Here is a 26,943-nt window from a genome sequence, read left to right as displayed (position 1 = left end):
CTCTGCCCGAAAATGAACTGTGTGAGTTGGTGCAGTTGGACGGGCTACTTTGCCCAGTCAAGCGCTGTTTAAACGTCTTCTTTTATTTGTCTGTCTCACGAAAGTGTAATCACAAACAGTCGTGAAAGTTGGGACAGGAACAGAGGCTCACTCATGCCACTTTCCTGATCTGACGCCGGGTCTTTGTCCACTCAGATGCGGTTTGTTAACTAGACATTGTGCCAGAAGCCCGGGTCACCTCGCCTTTCTGCTTGTCAGCGATCAAGTGGCACACTCTGCGTGGCTTCATTTCCCACCCCCACTACTAAAACTGCTAGTTTCAATGTATCCACGCTCCCGTTTTGCAATAATTACACAGCACCACTTCTTAAAGGCCTGTAAGCGCAAGGCTACTGTAGCAATCCTCAAGCAGGTCTTTAGACATCTCTGATTTCAAAGACATCTGCTCCGGCTGAGTCATTTTCCATGTTTCTGTTCTTTGTTTATTTATTTATTTTTTTAAAGGAAAAAAACAACACAAATTTACTATTTTTTTTATTTACTGGACTACAGGTCGTGTGTCAGCGCTTCTGTTATGAGCTGAAGAGCTCACACAATGAACCACATTGGCCAAAACACCATAGACTGGCTACTGGTGCCACACGCAGAGCCTGTCAGTGTTTCTAGTGGCTCTTCGTGGTAACTGCACCATGTATCCTTCCCATCATTCCCAGCACAAGGAAGGATGCATTGCCTTTCTTGCTTGTTTGGAGTAGTTGCACATTAATTGAGAAATGTCTGTTTACTGTCTCCTACCGTGTCAGCAGAGGGATGATTCAGGTTTGCTTGAAGGTGCAGACACAGCAGTTTCTGTAGCAGGTACACCTCCATGGCACACCTATTCTGCAGACACACCCTCTGTTAAGGGTGCCATGGTGACACAGAGTCTAGGACAAGGTTCGCTCGGCATGACAGGTATGTGGAAGACAAGTGCAGTGATAGACTGCCAGGCCTGTATTACAGCTTCTTCTTATCTTACGTCATTAGTTAACAACTCTCTAGGCCATAAAAACTGAACTTTATACAGATTAAAAAAAATGTGCAAGTTACTTTAAAATTTATGATTTTACAGTTTTAAATAAAATTTTAAATTTAGGACTTATAGATACTCTTGTTCAAATATGACTCCAATACAAGTGAAAGTTGTTCATTCAAATTTTTACTTGAGTTAAAGTACTGGAGTTCTTGCCTTTAAAAATACAGTATTCAATAGTACTGTTTTTGTGTCAACATGTTGTATTGTTCCACATTTACAGAACCTAATGACTCTGAAACGACCTATCGACTCACCGTAGAATATGTCGAGTAAAAAGCTTGTAGAACATGACACCGAGCTGATAGAAATGGCCATGAGTCATTTTGACCAACCACAACATAAAAACATCAACAACTGCAAGCTGTTTGTTTAAAAGTTTACGTTACATATCTCCACATGCTTTCTCAAGTTGGACGGTTATTTTGTTGTAGGCAGTGACGAGGTTTGGTTGCAGTAAACACAGCAAACATTTGAAACGAAAGGAAAATTTCAAACATGGCCTGAATATAAGGCCAGAGCAGCGTAAACTCGTTCCTCTAAATAAAAGCTCTGCTTCAAAGTAGCAAGTACTTCACAGAAATGTAGTGGAGTCAAAAGTACAATATCTGTATTGTAAGTGTAGTGGAGTAAAAGTCAGAACCCCCCCCCCACAGATACTCAAAAAATATACCAGAATACAGTACTCAAGTAAATGTACTTTGTTATTGACCACCCTTGGTGCTTGATGTAGTAGATTTGATGATGAGCTTCATGAAGTTGATCCTTGTTGTAGGGCTGAAACAATTAGAAACAGAAAAAAAAAAATCAGAAAAGAATCAGCAACACTTAGGACAGCTGGATAATTGTTTAAGTAATTTTTAAGCAAAAAGGCAAAAAAAAAAATCTGCAATGCAAAATCTATCTTCAAAAGTGATTGATAATCTGAATTATTTTGAGTTTTTGACGTGTGGTCAGACATGATGAGCTGTATGAATTTGTCATCTTGGGCTTTGGGACTTGTGTTGGCTATTTTTTTCACTATTCTCTGACATTTCATAGACCAAACAGTTAATAAAGACGGTTTTCTTTTCATTAATTGATAATGAAAATAATTGATAGTCAAGTAGGGTTGCCTGATCTTATTCATAAACTCATTGTCATATCGTAACCCTGTGAAATTTACCCTATGAGCCAGAGAGACAGTGAGAGAGCTGAAAAGATTCATCCACCAGTTGACTGACAGAAAAATAATTAGCAACAGTTTTGACAATTACTTGTTTTTTGAGATTTTTTTTGAAACATCCTCTTGGGCTTTAGGAATTTGTGATTAATATTTTTCATAGCTTATAAAATGTTCACCCTCAGAGGACAAATAGAGGAACCTTTTCCAAATGAGTCATGTAAATTGTCTTCCTTATCCTCACAGAGACTAAAACTAATGGTGCATTCAGGCGACGCCTTATTAATTAATACAGAAATTCAAACATTAACATCCAGGAAGTTGCTCTCTCGCAGCAGGTTAAGTGTTAAGTGCTATAGATAAAGTAAAGTAAGTTTTATAAGAGTTTACAGTATGTTATATCGTTTATTTCAGACATAATGAAAAATTAACTCCAAGTTTATGGTACATGATGTGAGTTCATATTGTGCTTAAGTAATGATATCAACCAGATTTAATGATTAACAGCATATCCGGACTGATAAAAAGAACAAACAGAGGTGTTAATGCCCGACGTTCATTATTCACACCCTGAAGTGACCTTTCTTTATTGGCCCAATTCATGTGGTCTGTGTTCCAGTGTCTGACAGCCAATGGAAACACATTCCAGGTGAATAAAATGTGCTCATATGGTAGTTTCCACATTCTGTAACTTGATGCAGACCATGTGAAAGCACCATCTCACAGTGCAATGGTTTTGGATTTGGGGAAGCTGAGGGCTGCAAGGATACTCTGCTGGTGAGTTAAGGTGATTTACAGGCTTACGCTTGGTGTTGCTTGTTGGTAGATGACAAACTAGTGTTGTAAGTTCAACTTTCATAATGCCTGTCTGAATTTTTGTAAGTGTTGATATTGCCCTATTTGTATATTTGGTTTTGGTTGGTTTAGTTTTGGTTTCACTGACACCTCTTGCATAACAAAAAGATTTTCTTCTCTTTCATTGGTTGTCATAACACACTTCACACACAGATTTTCCATTTGAGCCACGTGTTCACAGATTAGATAATAAGCTAAATCCTGTTTTCTTGATATCTGATTGCGCAGTTATGAGCTGAGACTAATTACTCTGCAGTCATATGATGCTTAATGGGCGTCAAATGTCCTCACACACTGTGAGTCTTCAAACATCACACAGTGCCCACACAATGTCTTGTTCATGTGTTGTTTTGAGTAGGAGTTTCTGGAAAAAGACTACGTTATTAACAAGAAATGTGTTTTTTTTCCCTTTAAGTAGTGTGGGCACTGAACAGTGTACATAAGAAGGAAATATTGGCTTAGTATCTCTCAACTACACAAAGTGCAATGTAATATTTATAAATTTGATAGTCTGTGATAAGTAACAATAAAAAAATCTGACTTTAATAATGTAATTGTAATTTAATAATTTAAGATCAGGCAAGAGGTTTCAGAGCAGGTGAAATATCAGCCTTGTGAGAAAAGGTTTTTAAAGTCGATTGCATTGTCCTCTGTGAGCTCTAAATAGATTTATATGTCACTTTAAAACACTTCATCACAGTATGGTGTTTAACACAAAAGGCTTGTTTTTACATTTATACTCCACTGTTTGATATTTAGTATGCGATGACATATCACTTTATCATGTGTGTGCATATTTTTCATTCATATGTGGACATCCCAAACAAAATAACACAATATTTTATGTAGCCGTCTGCCTCTGATTATGACAAAACAGTTTACGGTTTCTTTGAAGTTTTGTGACTTATCCGTCACTTTGAGTGCCTCCAGTCGTCCTCCAGGAAGCTTTCAGTGTGGCAGGGGAAACCATGCAGGGAATACAGATTGTTGTCAAAACTGGTATTTTGGCTTTGAGGAAAGTCTCTTGTTTGCCTCCCTCAGGAAATCTTAATCTCTCTGGCAGAGGAGAAGGAATTAATAAGCGCAGGCACAGATGGGCGGTCAGGAGACATGGAGCGATTCTCATGAAGAACATCATGTTAACAGAGAGATAAAGGCCATGCCATTGTCATTGTAATCATCTGTAATCTGGGGAATGGGTAGCCATTAAACTGACAGCGCATACTGTCATAACAATGCACCCCCTCTCTATGACCCCATGATCTAGAAAGCGAAAGAGGATTTGTGCAACTACGAAGCAGAAGGTACACCGTGACCACTGATCAATATGTTTTAATGTCTTTCTTTTGTACATTGTGTGGGTTTATAGAATAATAATGTGTTATCGGTAATTTCCGTCACACCATGTCTCTGTTTGATGGAAATGTTTGAAATGCAGTCATGTTTTTCCGTGTTGTCATGATTTTTAGCCACTGTAGCGGTGTGGCTTGAAGGCTGGCGATGTCAGTCTGTTCATCAGTCGATCCACCACTGAGGTACAGATTGAAATGTTTCAACAATTATTTAATGACTTCAGTACATGGTGCCTGGGGGTTAAATAGTATTGATTTTGATAAGGCCCTGACTAGCAGTGAAAGTTTTCACTCATGTAATGAAATATCTCAACATCTACTTGATGGATTAACACAAAAGTTTGTACAGTCATTGTTCCAATACAGTTCATCCTAATGAATTTAGCTGTTGTCTGACATTTCATCTATCACCATTACCTAGGCCAAATTTTTATTTGTCTAGATCTTTAGTTTACGACTAAATACTCACAAAACTAATGTCATTCCTGTTAGGAATGGATCACAAGAGTGAATAGTTATTCCATCTTGGATCCAGTTCTAAGTTGGTTAACTACCACGAATCCCTTATTGAAATGTTCGTTTAATGCTCTCTATTTAGCCTCTTTAGTCTCTCTCCCTGGCACCACAGTCATCGACAAAGGCACAAAAAGAATGATAACTCACTGACGCTGCTGCTAACAAACACGGAGGACCAGTTTAAAAATGAAACAGCTGCGAAATATAACCTGCAGGACGGTACTCGCAATGAATGGGGGACTGACAAGTCCTTCGTCAGAATATTTATCTGTACTAAAAGTTTTGAAGTAAGAACTTGAGGCGTAACTTGATGAGGACAAGTGATCAGCCTCAGCCTACTTACTCTCTGTATTCACCATATTCAGATTCTGTGCCCTGTAGCAATGCAACGAGTTCCCATTGTGCATGCAAATCGCCTGCAATTTCATTTCATTGATATTCACTGAATGATAAAGTAGAATTAATACTATTTTGACTCTGTTGTTTTTACTTCAGCCTCTATGGCTTCTGCAGCTGCAGCACAGCCCCCACCGAGGAGCAAACACTGTTTTCCCTCGCAGCGAAAGGAGGAATGAGCGAGGAAATGAATGTCACAGAGGAGTGACAGAAAATGTGGTGGAAGCCCTACAGTCCGTCAGCGTTCATGGTTTAGATTTGATAGTTAATTACCATGGTGTTTATTTGTGTCAGTGTCTCGCTTGTCTGGTAATTAGGCCTTAAATCACAATTATTAATGTGATTAGAAGAAGCTAGATTCTTACATTTCAGCTTTTATTTTTTGATACACAACAAATAGTCGAAATCAGTTCTGTTACTGCACTGCATAAAATAAAAATGGTAGATTTTTTTTAAAACTAAAAGTTGTCTTCGTTCTCTGCCGAACAAACTTTTTAGTAGATTTGAGGGATTCAGATTCAGTAAAATGCTATTGAACCCCATCCCTAATTCCCATCAGCCTCGGCTGCACTTTGCTATTATGTTATCATGCTAACATGCAAGTAAGTTGTTGACAATGGCGAACATCAGCAGCTAAACATTTTCATTGTGAGCATGTTAGCATTCAGCTCAAAGCACTGCTGTGCTGAAGTACAGCCTCTCTGAGCTGGTAGTTGGCTGCAGAAACTTAGTTTTCTAAAAACCTGTTTTAAAAATATCCAGACATGAGCATCTGTCTCTTTTGCCTGTAATTTTACACCTTTATTTTTCTTTGACCTTTGTTTTCTTCTTCTTATCACTATCTGAGGGTTTCAGTTGTCTGTCCTGAGCATCTTTTGTTCTTTTAGTTTGTCCTTTCTCTCCTCCTCATCCTTCAGCTCTATCATCACCTCCCCCCTCCACCACCCGGCTTGAGTGTTCCCAATTCAGGGCCAACAACTGAACCAACAGTCTGTTGGCTTCAGTGTCCCTGTGTCACCGCTGGGCATCAGGCCTAATCCTTCTCTGGGACACTGAGGGGGAGACCATGAAGGGAAGGGAAGGAGCGAGAGGGAGGGAGGAAAATGGGAGCTGGTTAAAGTACAGTGGTACAGTATCTTGGCATTACACTCACTCTGTCCACAAAGCCACAGCTGTGGGCTTTGTAATCTGTGGATGGTGCGTGATGATGTAAGGGCCTGAGATGGCATTAGAGGCGATCAGAGAAGCAACAGGCTGCAAAAATTTGAAACATAACGCTGAAGGAAACATAAGAATGTGGGAGTAAGCAGGATGTTATTAAAAAACAAAAGAAATGGCAGCTGACTGTGAAGCTTTATCTCTAAAACAGGCATGATTTCATAATTCATGGAAGGATACAGCAGCTATAAGATTCTGTCAAACCTTTGCTTTGCAGATTGTAAGTTTGATTACCCCCCCCCCCACATAGAAACATGGCTATAAATTCAGAAACAGACTGAGAACTGCTCGTTAAAAGCTAATCAAGGGTCAATGGCTCCCTCACTCTATGCTTCTGTGTGTGTGGGGTTCATATTACGTAGGAGAAAATTGGTACTTTCAGAGCGAGGGGAGCGGGGGCTGAGGGCTGCCGCCGCAAAATCTATATGGCGGAAACACTGGGGGTGAAACCCAACACTTCTTAGCAGGAGAGTGTAAAATCTGAACAAAAGTTCAGGACCTCAGGTGCCGCTGCACACAGCTGCACACAGCTGCACACACACACACACACAAATAAAACATGAGGGCTGAAAGACTTAGCCGCGTAATCAAAGAAATTTAACTAATTAACTGATACCAGCGCTGTTTTACCCAAAATACAAAAATGTAACCTCTTGAGTCGAACTGACTTGAGATCATTGCTCTGTGTGTGTGTGTGGTAACATGTGGTTTATAAAATTACGACATTACAACCATCAGTCTCATGACAGCAGACGCATCATCACACTTTTGTGTAATGCTCATGCAGTTTGTGTGGAAGGCGTGCTGCGTTGTGAACAGATACAGACCTGACAGAGCACTGAGCACTGAATGATAATCGAAGTCAGTGCTGCACTCACTGTCTTTGGAAAAGGCTTCCCTCAGCTTAATCACATCTCTTCACCAAACCACTTCACCTGTGAGTGGCTCCGTCTTTTTTTTCACAGACCAAACCAATGTGCCAAACAACATGGCAACATAAAAGTGCTAAAAACAGTAAAGATGACAGAGTAAATACTCAGTAATGTTACTGCCTTCTCATTAAAAATGCATCGAGTAGTTAATAATCTTGAGGCTGTAATTGAAAGGAGCGGGAAAAACACTGTACTTAATGTGGATTGGTGACGTGTGGATGATACCTGCTTTGCTTGATAAGGTCATTCTCAGTGTTGGACCAACATTGGTGCATCCCTAGAAAATAATAAGCAGTTTAATCAGGTATGAAAGTTATTGTTAGTTTAAAGTTGTGAAATGGAGAGACGGCTGCAGCTCATACATCATCAGAGTTTCTGTGACTCATGAAAAGAGTTAAGCTGTTGTTGGTGAGTTTGTTCCATTATGTTGTTCTCAGCGGAGGCTTCGGCAGGCCCTTCATGCTCTAATTAATTTCATTAAGTGGACGTTCTCCCCTTTGGCTGTACTGATGCACAAAACGGCAGTACGCAGACAAACATTGAGTTATCTCACCCAGAGCACAAGGGCTTTGCTTATCTGTGTTTCACAGAATGATCCACGTTCCAAGTTCCCCTTAGAGCATCACAGCCCACGTCTCTCACCATTCCTGTGGAGGCTCGGAAAGCCACCAGTGTTCGAGTAAATATTATGATTTACATTTGTTGAGTTTTTTCCCTAATAGGCGAATGAATTAGTCGTTCCACATGCTATTCTTTTTTTTTTTCTTTGATGGGCAGACACATACGCTGGCTTTCTTGATCTCTATAACAACCTTTTCCGTTCAGGTCCTTTTCTTTTTCATTTCAACGGAAGTAAAACGTGCCCCTGGAAAAATGTGACAATTCTACTCTTTTTGATCTTAATAAATGTCTATTTTAATTTTTTTTAAGTTTGAGTTTTTAACCGCCAGTTTGGTATATCCTGTTACCTATCTACCGTTAACCCTAATGTCTGCTGGCGATGAACGTCACCGAGTGGCACATAGGTGCTTCACGCTCCAGCTCCAACCTCAGTGTCTGTGACCATCCAGTCAGATTTGCCAGCCGTTTTCTTCTGTTTCTAAAATAACGTTCCCCTCAACATCCCCAACAGCAGGTTATATCAGTTGTATCCTATCAATGTCAATTCCAGAAGTAACTTGACGACAGGCTAAAATATGGAAACCTGACTCTAACACCATGAGTGAGCTGCATGTTTTTGCAGTAGAACAGGAGTGACGAGTCGCCTCAGTCGAAACGATCTAGTTATTTGCGTCGCCTCAGTTTCAGGAATCGGAATCAATCCAGTTAAAACTCTATCAGTAATATGAGCTTATCAACTTCATAAATCTGAGCCATTGTCTTCACTAGTAGGAGCAGGTAGCTTGTGAAAGGAAGGTGCGCAAAGAAAGTGGGCCACACTTGTCGCCAAATGTTGAACATTTCGCTCAAAAATACCATCAAACCTCAACCCACACATGACGCCCTTAACATCCGCTTCAGATAAATAAATAGAGATGGATCTGTGCGGTGCCATTGAGCTTCTGTGCAAGTCTAATGTTTGTAGCAGCGACTACTAATGTTTGTAGCCATATGGTCAAGGCAGAAGTGTATTTCAACCACAGTGTAAACAGCTGAGCAGTTTTGCAGCTGTGTGTATCAGAAGACAAACTTTGAAGAGGTGTACTGATCTGAAATAGTGTCTATGTGACTGTCCAGCTGTTGGTGGCTTTAAAATAATGCACAGGATCAGGATCTACATGCAGCCACTGGATGGCAAGTCGCTTATCTTAAATTAAAATATTGTAGTCTGACAATCATTTGAGAGTAAACTCATTGTTGACTCGTGTCGGAGACAATTTCCCACAAGATAAATTGGGAAATATCTGTGATTAAGGGAAATACACACAGAGAAAAAGAAAATGACAGCTTCTCAATAGTGCGTGTGTTTGCCGGGACATGCATTATGAGAGGGATTATACAGATGGAATTTTACTCTAGTGAAAACCTGCCGCCACCTCTGCTGCCTCTACAACGCAGGAGCTAAACAATGTCGACAGAATTACACAATGAGCAGGACAAGACACAACGCAGAACAGCTAAGAGATGGTAGCTGCATATCTGAATAAGAGATCTGATCTGATTGTGTTCAAACGCCTCTGAAGTGCCAAGATTTCTGTCATATATCATTGGATAGTCATGTTTTCTGATCTGTTTCTGCTCTGTTTTTTTGCCCCCTGAAGCCTTTAAAATCGTGCGCGCGCGCGTGTGTGTGTGTTTCTTTTCATCAAAATTATCTTGAATTGAATCTTTTGTGCCTCTCATTTCCTGCTGACTTGTTAGGTTTTGAATCTCAAATTGGCTTGTAACATATTTTTATACCATTCTGATTATGTTGCTGCTGATTATTGTTGATCTGTGAAATGATAAGATTGCAACTGTGTTGGTATATTTTTATCTTTTATCTTTTATCTTTTCCCAAGCTTATATCACAGCTGGAAGCAGACATCATATTGAACTATGATTAATGGATGGATGGATGGATAGATAGATAGATAAATAGATAACAACAAGCAAAAGTCATGTGACAACCTCTCTGAACTTCAGTCAAAGTCAGTCACACAACCATCTGGACAACAGTCTGGCTGATCATGGTTGATAATTCAGTGCTCATGAAATCTGGATGAGGACAGATTAATGCAGTTCAACTTTGATATTTCTGCTCTAAATATTTTTAAATATTTTAAGGCAGATTATGAGGTGAAATCACCAGTTCATGTAATTTTTAACATGCCAGCTGTAAAGATATTATTTTTTCAGTTATTTGTCCTTAAATATGCTGCTGTTGCGTGCATGGGAGGTGAGTCAGTTACTGAATTGAGCAATATGATAGGCCTCCTCTAATCCATTTGCACCCTTTCTCTCTCGCTCTCTCTCTCGCTCTCTCTCTCTCTCTCTCTCTCTCACACACACACACACACACACACACACACACACACACACACACACACACACACACACACACACACACACACACACCCACAAGGCTGCAGCTGAAGGAAATCCTGCTTTATTTATGAGATGTATAGCTCAGAGTGCCACAGGGTTCTCCTGAGAATTCAAGACTGCACACATACACAATATTTAGCCTGTGGTGTCTTTCCTTCTTGCTCTCTCTCACACACGCGCACACACACAAACACACACGCACACACGCAGTCATATACACTTGCTGCAGGACATCTGTTTACCCTATCTGCTGTTTTGGCTCAGCAGATCCAGTTGTTTGAGTGTGACCTCTGTCTTCTTCAGCAGTGCGTGGAGAGCTGACGGCAAATGCTCCCTCAGTGCGGCGCTTTGCTGCTGTTTTATATGGCAACAGTTCAGCAGAAGGAGAGATATCATCAGCTTGTCAAAGAAGCAGAAATGCCATCCTGTGCTCAGGTCACACTAAATCACTGGCAGCATTTGAGTGTATCATAAAATGTCAACCTCTGGCATGCTATGGTGCAGAAAACCATAATAGGTACAGGGAAAACTCAGAGGCTGAGAAGAAGTACTTGAGCTGTTTAAATGATAAGCCAAAGCACTGAACAGCATGTAGATAACGTGCAACCTTTTTTGGCCCTCAGCTGAAAGGTGAAAAAGCAAAGTTGTCCATATGATTTAGAGGTGTCATGAAAATTTAGGTAGGCAGCATTTAGCCAGGTGTTACATGCCTTGCGTTGGACCTGCTGCTGGAATTCTGGTATTTAACACTAGAGGCTAAATTAAGCAGCTCAACAAATATTTCACCATGTGTCATGTGAAATACGAGAGAAACAGGTCTTAAAACATGTTACAAGATGGATCTGAAAGTGCTGCAGTCAATATTTAAACAATAAAAGGTATCAAATGACAATGTAACCACACTATGAAACCATCAATATAGTGTCCTATGTTTAGTGCTCTTTATTTACTCAGGTTTTAATTGGTTTTTATATTGTAATTATTAAAAGCAGGGGACAATCTGATTTAAAAAATACCAAAATTGAGGTTAAGATATGACAAATTTAAACTCTATAATTTAAAGGAGTAGTCCAACATCTTATGAAATACTCTTACTCACTTTCTTGCCAAAACGTAGATCAGGAGATCCAATAGACACTTCAGAATGTCATTGCGCTCAGCGATAAAATAGTCAGGTATGTTTTTTTTTTTTAATGGATCAAATAAGATATAACATTTTAAATAGTGATGCTTAGAGGTTCCCAGTGGCAGATTTGTTACCTTTGTACACGACTAGACTAACTATCTGTTTCCTCGTTCTACCAGCAGAGTGATATTGCAGAGGTCAATGTCTTATCCAGAGGTTTGACAAAGCCAGGTCTGATACTGTGAATGAGTGAAAGCATGCAGCGATTTCATGCAGCGCCTTAGTCAGCTGCAGTGGAAACACGGCTCCCAGGAACTGACACGTATGTGGCTCATGCATGCAAGTAAAAGAGAAATGGCTTTTACATATGCCATTCCATTTTCAACATACCGCTCTGGTCTCCTCACGGCTCTGACGTCAACGCAAGCTTATGTAACACAGACAAACAAACATATGCAAGAAAGTCAAGCAGGATACCGGTAACAACTCTGTGCTCATGCTCCTTAGAGAGAGTTCCCATGTGTCTCAGAAAACCTGGATAAAATTAGATTGTTTCTTTAGTCAGTCATGGAAAATAACAGCCGTTCATGGAAAATAAACAACATGGATAAATGTTCCAGAAGATGTTTTCTCTTCCCTGAAAATATTGGACAAAGTCTCACCTTTTCCTTTTGCTGAAAACAAGACTCAGTCAGACAGCAACTGGTGTCTTTTAGCCAGCTAAAGTTTAAAAGTTTGCTTTGCTGATTATATTTTTTAATACATATTTTTTCCTCACAGTTTGCATTGTATGTTAATCACTATAATGGTAATCAATTAATTGTTTCGGTTACTTTTACATTGCAGAAAAGCCGAATCCTTGTGTTTTTACATTATTTTAAAAAATCTACTAAATATCTGTGTGTTTTGGACTGTTGGTAGTGATTATATTACACTGGGCATTTTTCTCTTTTCTATCTCTGTTCAAACAAGCAGTCAATTAATCAAGAGAACAACTAACACATTTATGTTTCTTGTAAGTTGTTTTTGACTCTGTTGCTTCAGGACCAATTTTACACTTTTACACCTTTTAGATATTTTGTTACCACATCCTTCTCACCATCTTTCCTCTGTGAAACTGAAGTTGGCAAATGTACAGATGGGGGACACCTTACTAAGACTGCAAATATAAGATGCAACTTCCTCTTTGTTGGTTACTAATTTTTTTTTTTTTCGACCAAAGGGATTTTATTTTCAGAACATTTATAAAAGAAAACAATACACATTTTATTCACAGTTCAGGCCTTCAGTGTAATCTTTTTCTCACTTGACATTAGTCGTACAGTCTTTAGGGATGATGTGATGGTGTGGATTTATATTTCCAGGACAGCTCTCTAGAGGTGTGAGAGAAAGCTGAACCTGAAAAAGAACAAATGAAATAGATGTTTGTCCTTAGAGTCAGGAGAAAGATATGTGGCTGTGGCATATCTGGATAGTTTTCACCTTCATTAGGAAATGATTTACACAATACAGCTTGTGTAATTCACTTTAACCTCTTTCTTGTTCGTGACACCGACTGCAGAAATATCCATTGTGACTATCCGCTCAACATTTGACTTTAAAGTAAATGGCGTGAGTAAATGATCCACATCCTACATGTAGCTGAGGACGGTTCAAGGCGTTCAACAGGTCTGCATTGTGTTGCACCAGTTTTTCTGCATTGCTCGTGCTACATATGTCTGTAATCTCCTCAGAGCCTCAAGGTAGCATCTGATCAAAGAGAATAATTCAGGTCCATAGCTGAGAGAGGAGCAGAGAGACCGATGGAGCAGACGGTACAAAGAGATGGTTAAGCTCAAGCTGGGATAGAGTCAGCAGTGCTTTGTGTTACACAGGGAAGAAGGGAGGGGGTGAGGGAGTTTCGGAGGACGGTTTCCGTACTGTGTTGTCGCATGAACTCATTGTACAACATTTTCTTTAACAAGTTATTTCCCCATGTAGGTAGTTTGTGCTGACGCTGGTGAGCTTATATCTTCATACAGCATAGGGTCATTAGCGGTGCTACTGCCTGCATACTCATCACATATAAAGCACACAGTGAATTAACTAGAAGATGCTAATTGTGCACACATCACACTCATGCACACTGTAGATGCAGCTTGTCTAGTTTCCCTCCCATGCTACCTCATTAAGATACAGTCTCTGCCTGACATTTATTGCTTGCAGGGGTCCTCACAGGCGTATGTTAATATGTATTATTACTCCAACTGAAGAGTTAGATGTTTGAGAGTGAAATCCCAAAGTCTCCTCCTCAAGCAGAGTTTTTTTTTTTTCCCCACTAATGCTTTGTTTTCCCTGTTTTAGTCTGTGTTATAATCCATGCACATACCCGTTCCCAAAAAAAGATCCACAATGAGGTTTGCGGATTATCCAAAGTAACCGGGGCATTGTTTCTGGAAAGAGACACTGCTGGGAGAAGCACAAATAAAATTTTATTCCATTACCTCCACTGTATTATGGAGGAGAAATCTCAAAACCTGGGAAAACAGAACCAAAACTTTCTGCATGGCTGGATACGACAAGACATAGTCAGGAAAATATATATTTCAATTGTTTGGATGAATTGACCACAAGACATAATTGGTTTCACCTTTTTATAGCTTATGAACGGTCCTTGTATTCAGGGTCTACTGAAATGTAGGATCCATCAGTTGGGATAGGGGAGGCTTGCACAGTTAAAAAGTAAAGAGACCAACGATGCTGCCTCTGCATCCCTGGGTGGGACTTGTAAACAGTGCAGCACTTTATGAAGAGAAGCAAAACTGGCTCACAGATTTACTCTTGTGTGTTCAAGTGTCGAAGAGAATGTGGCCTAGATTGTGTTGCATGGAGTTTACACTCCCATCTGGAGAGAAATTAGACTTTATTCAAACTCCTTTACTGAAGTGTTGGGTCTGCAGTTCCAACATTGCTTTGACAGACATCCTCTTTAGGGCAGAGAACAGTTAATGTATTTTTAGTTCTGCTTGGCAGAGGAGTGAAGAGGAAGCTGTAGGTAACAGAAAAACAGTTATCTGATAATCTCAGTTCGACACGTAGGAGTGTTTTAACAAGTTGGTGAGTCTGACCTTGGAGCGGTTTAGCATGATTTCTACTACTAACAAAAAGGACTGTAATGTTGTAGAAGCTCGTTGCACTGTAAATCATTGATATTGTTCAGCAATTAGTTGAAACAAGCGATGAAACCTTTCATAGAGAAAATAATGAACCAACCAGCTTCTGACTTCTTGATAACTCATTTACTCATTGAAGTCAGTCAGTTGTTTAAAAATGAATGAGAAGCACTTCTCAGAGCTGTCCAGCTCTCCCTCAGTAATAAGACACAAATATATCATTTTTAACTTCCTGTAATGAGGCTTTATAATTCATGCAGGTGAAGGTGAAGTGAATTGATTTGATATTGATTTCTCTCCTCTTGCGTAGTGTGTGAGGATGCTGCATACCTTTGTAGAGTTTGTACGACTGCTATAAAAGATAAACCATTCATACTTAGATGTGGTCAAGGGCTAAAACGTATAAGAGGTAGAAGGTGTAAGAAAATCTGACAAAGCCTTTCATACCAACCTTTTGGTAATACCTGGAGCGAAGAGACATTTTGAAAACCCAGCTCTGCCCTCGTCGTGTCCTAACATTATCACTGTAGCATACTCATCTACTTCGAGGCTCTCATTGCAAAGACGCGTAATTAGCACATTGTTTATTTATATTGTGACTAATTATCTGTTCCTGATTTCATGTCATTTCATATAATTCGATCTCCACTGCACAAACAAACAAAATAAAGAAGAAATTATATTGAGACCATTCATTTTCAAAACTGAATTTCACAACCACAACAGCTGTAATCAGATTCATCATGGAGTGGTTTGGACAGCTGTAGACTGGCACCTTTTGTATCTTTTTAAATGAATTTCTTTCTTCCTTTCCTCCTTTTTTTTTTTTTTTTACAAAAAGGTTAGGTCCATAAAGGTTACCATGGAAACTTGACAAAAAAAAAAAATCATGATATTACTGGAGTGTGACTGATTACTCCTCACTTGCCTGACTCTTATTGTCAGCCCTCCACACATTTACATCCAGTGTATCTTCTTACTGCTCCTCTCAGATTAACTCTGAAATGCTAATAGACTTTGTCGACTGTCTGGAGAAAAGCTGGAATGCACGGGATATTTGGCTCGGGGCATTTTGTCTATTTGATTCCACAAGCTGCTCATATTCAATAAAGTAAAGTTTCCAAGCCAATAATACACTGCAGTGTGGAAATGTTTCTCGCCTCTAGTCTTATAGTGCTCAATATGTTACAGAGCATCGCTTGTTCTGACTGTTGTGTTTCTCTTCATATTTTGAGAGAGCAAACACCACACCAACTAATTCTGAAATACAGTTTATGCATAAAAAATATGTTTTATTTTGTAAAGATATCTGGACTGGACTCCTATTTTGAGACGTCAATCAAATCATTATTTTATGATCACAAAGATGTTTCACAAAATCCGCGCACTTTAACAAAAAAATCTCAACACTACGTCCAGCTTGCTTGTTTCTGAAGCTTTTAACATCTTAAGGCCTTTTTCATATGCAACTACCTGTTATCAGATGATTACAATTCTATCCTTAAGTCATCTGATAACAAACTAAACCATCTCGATGACAACTGAACAACTTTCAACGAGCAAGGACATATGTGGATGAAAGCAAGGAAGTTGGACCATGTGTTGACAACTTTACCAAGGTCAAGAATAAACCATCACGCTCAACATAAATACACCTTCATGAGAATGTGAACTATGTGATCATTAAAAATCAGTGATAACAGAGAGGGATAGAAAGGACAGGCCAAGCAAACTTTCATTGTCATTTTTCTCCTCGGCCCCTCACTAACGCACACACACAGCCGATGTTTTTACCTACTCAGGAGAACGGTTTTGAAAACCTCACTTTTCAGGCATTGAAAACAAAGGCAAGCTCATAACAAGCTCACAGAGAAGGCCCTTGTAGACATGCTTTATGATGAGGGGTGAGAAAAATACATTTCAATTTACGCAGTGTAGTACAGTCAATTTAAGAACAATACAATAGCTTGTAGCCACTGCCATTTCTCTGTTGTTTGACCTGAGAGTGACTTGTTATTCATACACTTTATTCTCTCTCTCTCTCTCTCTCTCTCTCTCTCTCTCTCTCTCTCTCTCTCTCTCTCTCTCTCTCTCTCTCTCTCTCTCTCTCTCTCTCTCTTTGTGTAAAAAAAAAAAAATAAAAAAAAACAAACACACCATCACCTCGGGTTTTTCTGTCTCCTCCAGTTGAAGGAAAAACAAGCAGTATTGTACATCAAAGCTGTGCGCACTACATTTGCCCTGCTGTGCTTTACCATGCTTTGTTGTTCTGCCAGGGGACATGGATACCAGACTGTCACATACAGAGTTAAAAATAGAGACAGTCCTTTCCACTTTAGTTATGAACAAGAGCCGCAAAAAAGGTTAAAAAAGACAGGAGGAAAACTATGCTAATATGTGATGGCTTGCAGCAGAGAGAGGTTTTACAAAGGATTGAGTTATAAAACTTTGAAAGAGCTGCTCAGAAGAGACATGTCATCATGTGTTTAGAGCGCAGGGAGGTGTGCGCAGTGAACAAGCATCACACTGTTGTGGGAGGAGGTAAAGTGGGCATCAAGGAGTAGAGAAAACAAGTTTGAAGTCTAAGCCATTTAAGGCTGAAGAGAAGGAGAAAACTCAATGCAGGAGGGATTCAGTGTTGTATGTTGTTTATCACCTTTCAGTGCAATCATTATGGTGGAATAATATCCAATCAACATGCTGCACTACCCCTGTGCCTACATTAAGCAGGTACTAATTAAAACAGCAACTCACATAATGTGATCTCTAACAAATTAGGGACTTGAGTTTGATGCTTCAGTTGAAAAAACATCAACACCTACCATCTGTCTGCACAGATAATGTGTGAAGCAGGGATTAAATAACAGCGGTGATGCACAATCATACCCCACTGCAGTGCCATCGTTCTGCTGTCAGAATAGGGTGTTAAATACATATTATCATGTAATATTAACATGCAATGCATAAAAGATGTTTGATAGCACTTTTTTTAAAAAAATGGTGTAATCATCACACCAAGGAGACTCTTGGAGATTTAGCGCTCTCTATCTTTCTCTCTCTGGTCCTCTCCTTTTCTCTTTGACTTCACTGGTGAGAAAGAAAACCTTTGTTTAAAGCACCACTCTGTGGGTGCTGAGCCCACATGCGCCTTTGTGTCGAATGAAAGTTGATCCTTTGTAAAGAAATATTGAAAATCGAAGAGTGGAGGGATAAAAGTCAGATTCCTTAGGGAACGCCCCTGTCAGTGAAAATGGGACCACCCAGCGACTGTTGTCATGGAGACTTGCTCAACAATGTTGGCTCTACTCGGGAGAGGAGGGCAGAAGTAATGACAGAAAATGAAAGTGACATGTGAAAATTGCCTGTAAAGAGAGGTTAGGGGGGAAGGAAGGGGTCTTCACATTTCTGTCATCATCCATTTAGGCAAGTTAAGATTTTAAGCATTTTTCTCTACAACTGTGTGAAAGTGCAACTTTGGAGGCTGCTTCAGAGGCCATCGTTTCTCCATATGCCTTATAATATACTCATCATATTGGCAAAATCTGATAAATTAAGTAGGACTATAACTAACGATTATATTCATTGTATTCATCACCAGTTTCTTGATTAATTGGGTGGTCTGTTTAACGCAAATTGCTAGTTTTGTCTGACCAAGAGTCCAAGACATTCAACTTAGTATCACAAAGAAAAGCAGTAAATTGCCATGATTAAGATGTGGGCGGAGGGGTGTGTTTTGCATTTTTTGCTTGAAAAACGAGTGGAATGATTAATGGATTATCAAAACTTAGAAACACATCCACAAGTTCGTGTTTGTTTCGCAGCACTAGGTCTTGGTATCATTTGATTCGATAGTTTGATTCTGCTGCCACTGCAATACCTGAGTTGTGCCACCAATACCAAAATGGCACTTTTTTTTTTTTTCAAAACCTTGTTTTTCTATAAAAGAGAAGCCAAAGTTGTCAAACGTTTAGCTTTGTCAAAATGCAGGCAGCTGTACAAGTACAGAACTCTGCAAAACAAACTGTTGTTGTTTTAATGAGGAAGTCACGCAATAATTGGCCTTTTTCCATCACTCTGACTTTATGCTGCACACGACATGAGTCTGCGAACAGCAGGGCAGAGTGAAAGGAGCTGGTTACCAGGCTGAGATGTTGGAGGTGTGCAGCCTGTCGCCTACAGCTCTTCATCTAACAGCTCACTGTGGCTGCTCCGTCTTGTTCCATCACTTCCTGCAATATTTCCAACTGATCTACTGTCAAAAAAAAAACGCAAAAGATGTACATGGTCTTGTAGATGCATTTTTGATTAATCATAGCGGGATGTGGTCAGCTCACTGACACGCACATTGCATTTCCTGCGACTATTTCATGATAAAAGTCAACTTGGGTTTTGCCACTTAAATGCTTTTAACTTGAAGCTGCAGCAGTAGGAAATGCTCAGTTTGCATTAGCAGCCACTTCAAACAGCATTTTTTCCAGGAATGGTGCCACAGACACCCACTTTGTAATAATGTAAATATATAAATATTGTATTACTTTCATCTGTAGCCAGAGGCTCAATCACTAATCACCTCATTCGGTGATGGTGACGTAACAGACATTTATTGAATGAAAATCTTTGATTACCACAAAGGGACACTCCATCAATTGACCACAGAACGATTTATAATGTATTCTGCAGCTCTGGAGACAACTTTTTAAAGTCTGAGAAAATAATCCTGATTGTGTCACCAAGACTCCAATTTTTTTCAAATTCTAGGATCCAGTTTTTTTTTTTTAGGTTTTTAAAAGGTGCAAAAAGTCAAGATATGTTTGCCCCTGCTTCTTTGATTTTGTTTTAATTTGTCACCCAACTTTATGGATGTGTAATACTACTTGCTGCTGTACCTTTATTTATTTACCACTAATATTGGGCCCTTATGTTATTATTATGTATTTACTATGTTTAATATATGTTATCATCTAGGTCTGGTGTTCAGACTGACTGTAATTACCATAAAACAGCTGGGTTTTGTAGGGATATTATCGCTATACTTGGCCATGTTTGCCATCTGTGCTTTGTATCAAAGCTTGGAAGAGTTGAGTTTGATAAAGAAGCTTCCTCTGTCTTCAAATGTGCAGTCATATGGTGTGGTGATAGCAGCCCTGTCTCTGGGCTGAGTTTGTGGTCTGAGGGTGCCTTTCTTCTCAGTCCTATTTTGAGACGACAGCAAGGAACACTCCAAGTGTTGTAGTCGAGCTGTCCTTGAGTGGTTTGAGTCTTGGGCTTCTTTTGTCTTTATCATTTTGATGGCATCCCTTCGAATGGCATCTATTTCCACCCCTGAAACTGAAGAAGAACAACCACCAACCTCACAGAGAGCCAGATGAGCTGATGTCATACACCACATCCTCGGTGTCTGAGTGTGAAACTGAGACAGAAAATGAATCTTTAACAATATGTAAGACACAGATTATGAGGTTGTTGGCCTGCTGCACAGTACAGCTGTCACTGTGATTTTTTTTTTTGCCTTTGTTAGTAACTTAAAGCGAAATGTTGCAGCAGCAGCAATACATGTGGAAAACATTGTTAACATTGACTGCATGTGAAAGGCATCTGACTCTGCTCTGGGCTGTTTTTCTTTTGTTAGAGACAAATCTTTCTGTGAAGATTAGGCCTCTTCAGATCACAGAACCTTGTCCACAGTGGCTATATCACTGACTCTGCCTTCCTCATGTTGCAGCCTGTGTACTTCACTCCAAATGCTTCAGACACTGATTGCCAGTAGGGAGTAAAGCAGCCCTCCTTCCTGTGAGAAGCAACTACTGCAAACAGTGTGGAGTGGAGGGGGGAGGTGGAATCGTCCTCCCATTGGCTGAATCCTGGCTGTCTTTGACCTGAATGCCAAACACAGAAAGCTCTGCCAGACGTTTCTTTTTCTTTAAACATCCCCCCTTTTTTTATAATCCTCTTTTACTTTCTCTTTCTCTTTGTGTAGTGTTGAAAGAGCCTCTGAGCGTTCCCCCCTCAGTGAAGGGAGTGCTGGAGAAGCCCAGCTCAGCAGTCTGTCGCTCATCTTTCTTCTTTTAACTCTCTCAGCAGAGGAATGGGGAGGTCACAAGGAGCATGAGCTCTCAGGCTTTTCCCGCTTTAAACCCAACTCTCTCCCCAATGTGTTTGTTTTCTGTTGTGTATATTTGTGTGCACTCTCACAGGAAAAGCAGCTTTTGTTAAACCACCTGTCTGTTTATGAAACATATCAAGGAAACTGAGATAATAGCCCTGAGTAAAAGACTAGTGTATCATAAAATAAAATAAAAGGTTTTTATTCACAGTTGATGGAAGCCAAAACAGTTTAAAACAAGAATTTCTCGTTCATTTCTCTATAAGCTGGCCTCATGCATTTCATCGGCATGTCAAGTGCGGTTTGCAGGCATCCGAATGAGCAACAGCGTAGCTGCCACTCTGACATACGTGATTGCCCACAGAGGAGGATCAACTTGACTTGGAGTGGCATCCCCATCACTCTGCCTAATGGGCAAGGTTGCCAAGGAGACAGAGAAATTGGTATCATGGATGAGGGGAGGCAAAGTACTCATGCTAGGATGGGAGAACAGGCATTATTCAGCCAATTTACATGAAGTCACAAGTGGAAAGGTAGAGGGATTGTAGAGGGGTTTATGGTGTGGTGAGATTTTTGCGGTGGCTTTTACACTGAACCTGTTGCTCAGGTTGAAATGGCATCTGCAGCCATTTGCTGTTTGTTTCAGTGCGATCCGACTTGCTGATATTGACACTGACATTTGGGAGTTTAAAACATTAGATAACTATATATATCACCAGTTGGTCCAACCGACACTACAGGTGTGATTGAGACCTTAACGCCAATATGCATTTCTGAGCTGCCTTATATTTCAATATCTCAAATACCATGGGGCGTATTCCCGACAGGCTTCATCAGATTTTCACATCCAGTCATCCACATCCCCACGAGGGAGAATAAATGCAATAAAATGAAAGGAAAGAAGTAGCCTGGTCTAATCCAGCAGCTGTAGCCTGAGGCTGATAAAGGCTACAGCACGCTCACATACCTCCTGTCTCCAGGAAGAGTTGACGTCATCATCCCTCATCTTGTCATAAATCTGTCCTTCCATTTCTATTTCCTGCGTTCTCCAGAGATTCTCCACAGCTGCTCTGCCTTTTTTTTCTTCTTTTTTTTCTCTCTCTCCCTGAATGTCAAACGTACCCCTCTATCTTCCTCCTTATGCCGCTCTAAAAGTTGTCACATCCCAGAAATTGGAGTAACCTAACTTATGGTGAACTTGACATAAACTCACCCGATGTTGCGCAAGTGCCTCTTCCTCCGCCTCCTCTGCTGTCCCTGTCCTGGCCTGTGAAGAAATGCAGTTTGACAGCTTTAGTGACGGCAAGCAGAGGCACATTCACAAGTGCAATTCTTGACTCTGCAAACTGTTGTACTTGAATTTTTTTCGCTGGGGGTAGAGATAGAAAGTCACTGTTGGACACTCTCATCCAGTGACACACAACCCTGCTTTTGTTTGTGACTGTAACTCTAAGAATGTATCCAGTAATGGCTGCAATGTCTCTGTGGTTGTGGCCTAATTGAAGTGGAAATAAATATCTTCAGTTGAGAAAACAGCCAGCACTTTTGAGTGTTGCCATTTGCATTTCATAAAATGTGGCCTACACGGACGATATCAGTCTTTCCACCAGTAATGGAATCTTTTTATATGTCCTAATTTGTGCAGCTACACTTCCCATGAGTCATAACTCTCTTTTGAGGCTACTCTTTATCTGTGCTCTGTCCTCTCAAAGAATAGAATATAAATGTCAACATGACTAAGGAAATATACAATCACCCCTGTATCTTAAATGTGTGCTAGTTGTTTTATTCCTTATAGTCTCTGAAAAACTCAGTATAGTATTGTTGTGCACATATACCAACTGTGCATGAAAATATTCACCCACATGCTTTGTGACAAACACAGTTATCAGTACTCCTTCTCTAGTTTGACTCGTCGGAGCGTCTCACAATAGCTATTGATAGCCTTGCGTGAGATTAGACATGAAATAGACCATTTTATTTGTTATTGAGGCTGAACAATTGTCCACATAAAAAGCCTCAACAACATGACTCTTCATTCTGTATCTCTGAATTCACGCTTATCTCCAGAAAGCCTTTTTTTTGTTTATCTGCACCATTTTTATCTTCCTTTATTTATTCCAGTGATCTTGTTTCCAGCTGCAGATGGTTAACTTGGCAGTGAGCTAAATATAAACTGGATTGCTCGGATGGTTCTCATACCGTGTGATGCCTTTTATCACAAGGAAGGTTTCTGCAGAACAGGAACAAACTAAATTTTATCAAACTTTCCCAATCCCTTCATGCCTATTCTCAAATAGTCAATTTCCCAATTGGCTGTCTCCTCAACAGATACAGGTAATTTCTCAGCAGTTAAGAGGGTCCAGCAAACCCATGTCAAATCACCTCACCTAAGGCCTGGTGAAATAGAGCGTGCAATTGCTCACTCTCTGTCTAAAAAACTAATAGGCAAGGCTTTGTATATGTGTGTGTGTCTGTGCATGTGCGTTTGTGCGTAAGAGACAGAAAGTATTGCAGAATGAACACACAAATTGATTTTGTGTGTTTGTGCTGCTCTCTACCACAGAACCCCTCTCAGATGTGCTTTTTTGGAGGCTGAGTGTTGCGTTTTATAGCAACAGTGCTGCTACTGTCCTGACACCTGTCCGCTTTGTTGTGTTTCCAGCTCTATTCCAGCTCTATCCTCTTACAGTGCTCTTACACCTCACAGTGGTGATCATGTCATCAGCAATTTGAGATTTTGCCATAATCTTCATCCAAGGAATTATCAATGTTGGTGCCAGTCAAGGCACCAAATATAACCGCTAACCTTAAACCCATATTTGGCTCAGTTATGTAATGTAGCTTTGTGATAACCTGTCCAGGGTGAATCCTGCCTAATGCCCACTGTGAGCCGGGAGAAGCAGTTTAAAAATTGTGTGCATGAATGGATATGGATTATTTTGTTTGTCACTTGTCACAGCAACACTGAGCCCTACACACACACACACACACACACACACACACACACACACACACACACACACACACACACACACACACACAGAGACACCTCACAGTACATTAGAAATAATAATAAATATACTCACCTATATTCATGTGTTCTAATCAGCATATTTTGTCCCATTGTGAATACAATAGATCCTCAGTCCTGGTTTTTATCTTTATAAAACATGACTCATCTAATGGATGTAGTTATTAACCCAATCAAACAAAGTATTTCCCCAATAATCAGTGAATCATTAATCCTTTCAAATACCCACAATTAACCTATCTGCCCCCTGGTGGTCTTTTGAACATGTGGGAAAGTCTACAAGTGGCTCCCTGAATGAGAATAAGTCACTCCACTTGTTTCTGACACTAATAACCACTCTGAAGCTGCTGTGTACGCCTGTGTGGCAATTTGTGAGGTGTCAAGCTCCTTGGCTGACTCCAGTCCCCTTCTTCTCCACAGGGGGACTCCATGAAAGATGACAGAGGAGGTGATTGTTGTAGCCAAGTGGGACTACACGGCCCAGCAGGACCAGGAACTTGACATCCGTAAAAACGAGCGTCTCTTCCTCCTAGACGACTCAAAGACCTGGTGGCGTGTTCGCAACGCCTCCAACCAAATGGGTTACGTGCCATCGAATTACGTCGAGCGCAAGAACAGCCTGAAGAAAGGCTCGCTGGTGAAGAACATCAAAGACACACTGGGTAAGAGGAATTTACTTTCACTCTATTTAAAAGTGAAAGGTCGCCTGCGTGTTGTCAATGATTACTTTCAGTTAAAGTGGAAAATCTCTGCATTTCCTTTTCAGTAGTTTGTGCTCCCTGGTGGAGGTAATGCAAAGATGTAAAGATGTGGTCAAAAACAGTCTTCAGTTTGTGTGTTAGTCTGACTCTGTCCTCACTGGGAGCTGTCAGTGTGCACTCCAGGGATCCTGTTGAGATGGCGTTGCTCTCAGCTCTCAGCACACGAACTCTCAAACCCCAGTCATGACTCGAATATATTAGACCGTGTCTGTAGCCATAGCTACCTACATATAAGATGGACTGTTGGTGGATATAGCGGGAGAAGTATTTATACCCCTCTCAAATTGGGCAAGACAAAATCACAAAACAGGCTATCGATAAGCTCCTCAAAAATAGAGGCGGCTTACAGTTATTTTATGGACAGCTGTAAAAATGATTCGGATCTATAAAAATTTAAACACTACATCAAAGAGATAGCTTTCATATGCACCAGGTGTCCTCCTTCATTTTGCTGAAGTACAGAAAAGACAACTCTCCTGTCTCTGTGTCAGGGCTTTTTGTTTTTGTCATCAGTCACAATGGACTAGTAAAACAGGATCTGTATGTGATTTCGGGGAAACACAGAATACATATTTGATGCATATTTAAAAATGGACTACCATGTTTAAAAATAAAATAAATAAATAAAAAAACAGATAACTACTAATAACTGTTTAGTGGAGGTAAAAGTGTTGTAGTGTAGTTTAGATACCTACAGTAACTTTGTGCTTAAGGACAGAGCTTGCAGTGGTGTAGTGTGAGAGTGTGACACACAAGCTCTCCCACATGACAGTGAGCAGCAGCTTTAACCTTTTACCAACACAATTATGTTCTCTGTTGGTATTTTGATATGTTTTGATATTTACCAGTGCACTCGTTGGTTCAGCTGTCATGAGTTAAATGTTGCCTCTGAGCCTTCAACTACAAATCCTGCAGGCATACAGATATATGCAAACATATAAGTGTACGTATTTACATTTGTGTTACAATTTAATTACATAAAACATCTTGAATTGACTTACTAATAACCTTAGTTATGAGGGGTTATGAGGAATGGATAATGGGGGTTTTCTTTTTTTTTTTTTTTCTTTTTGATGTTATTATTACTGTAATGTTGTTTCTCACTCCCTGCTTGTGGATGCAGCTGGGAGGGCCCTCGATATGTTAGCACACTTGATCTACTTTGCATATGTTTCGTCCCTCCACTAACAACTAATTTTGCGTTGTTACTTTTTTATTTATGTATGGAATAAATAATTGATGACAAAAAAAAAAATACAAATCCTGTCATGTAACTCGAGCATAATGGCATTGGTTTAATTGATTATGACTGACAGGAAGACAAAAGAACTCATTAGTTTCTAACTGATATTAGACTTTCAAATTACATGTAATCTAATTCATTTTTTACTTTTTGGATTTTGAGATGAGGGCACGCAATTATTGGGACTGTTGAAGCGTCTAATCATCCTCAGAGCTCCTGCCTTCCTGCAGTCACAGACACTACAGATGTGATGGCCAGAAAGCAGCCTCGACAAAATGAGATGATGCCCGTTATAGATTTGTGCTAAACTGGGAAGTGTTGGTATACAGCTCAAGTCAAGAGTGGAGGAATTAATCAAAAAATGATGAGCTTGCTCCACTTTCTTATAGCAGACAAAGAGCGGGAGGCAGAGCGGTGCAGAGATGAATCTGTTTTGACAGTTTTAGATTGAGTAGTAACTTTTAGTCTGGTTTGTGGAAAGAGGAGAAGAAAATAGAAACATTTAGCAAGAAAGAATGATCAATATATGAAATCATAATAAAAATAGAAAAGCAGCCATATTTAGAGGTGGGGGTGTGGGTTGAAAGAGATCATGGGAGTCTGGTCAGAAAGGCCTGATACACTGATTCCTCTCGGCTCTGTGGACACCAGCCCTCAGGGAAACTGCAGCTTTATATGGGCCAGCATGGCACAGCCTGCCACTGTCACCCTCACCAGGGTTCATTGTGTGCAGAGACAACATGTATCTCCCCCATCATCCCCCTACTTCAATACTGTTCCTATCAGACCCCGTCTCTGTCACTGTAGGTCTCTGCTTTTCTATCATCAGTAGATTGATTAGTGGAGAAATCAGCAGCCTAATGGTTGTACTGAAATGATGGATTACCCTTCTGCCACCCCCGTGTTACATATTGACTACAACATTATGGCCTAGTTCCATTTCAGTCTAAGTAGTTTGCTTCCAGCCAGAAGCTCTTTAGTGTTAAAAGCCTGG

At 40.1% G+C, this 26,943-nt stretch overlaps 1 protein-coding gene across 2 annotated transcripts in view; it reads left to right on the top strand.

Annotated features, from left to right (window-relative positions):
- Positions 1-26,943, top strand: part of LOC139621246 (cytoplasmic protein NCK2-like) — a 34,987-nt gene that overhangs the window by 252 nt on the left and 7,792 nt on the right. For both annotated transcript variants that reach the window (XM_071477549.1, XM_071477553.1), the window contains one exon: positions 24,366-24,607. In XM_071477549.1, coding sequence (XP_071333650.1) covers positions 24,382-24,607 — 226 coding nt within the window. In that variant the 5' untranslated portion in view covers positions 24,366-24,381. The remainder of the gene's footprint in view (positions 1-24,365; positions 24,608-26,943) is intronic.

Source organism: Trachinotus anak, unplaced genomic scaffold (genome assembly GCF_046630095.1).
Source record: "Trachinotus anak isolate AG129_WGS33_773 ecotype Australia unplaced genomic scaffold, CSIRO_AGI_Tana_v1 ptg000001l, whole genome shotgun sequence".
In the NCBI taxonomy this organism is placed as follows: Eukaryota; Metazoa; Chordata; class Actinopteri; order Carangiformes; family Carangidae; genus Trachinotus; species Trachinotus anak.
Note: the sequence above shows the minus strand (reverse complement) of the source record. Positions and strands in the feature narration are given on the sequence as shown.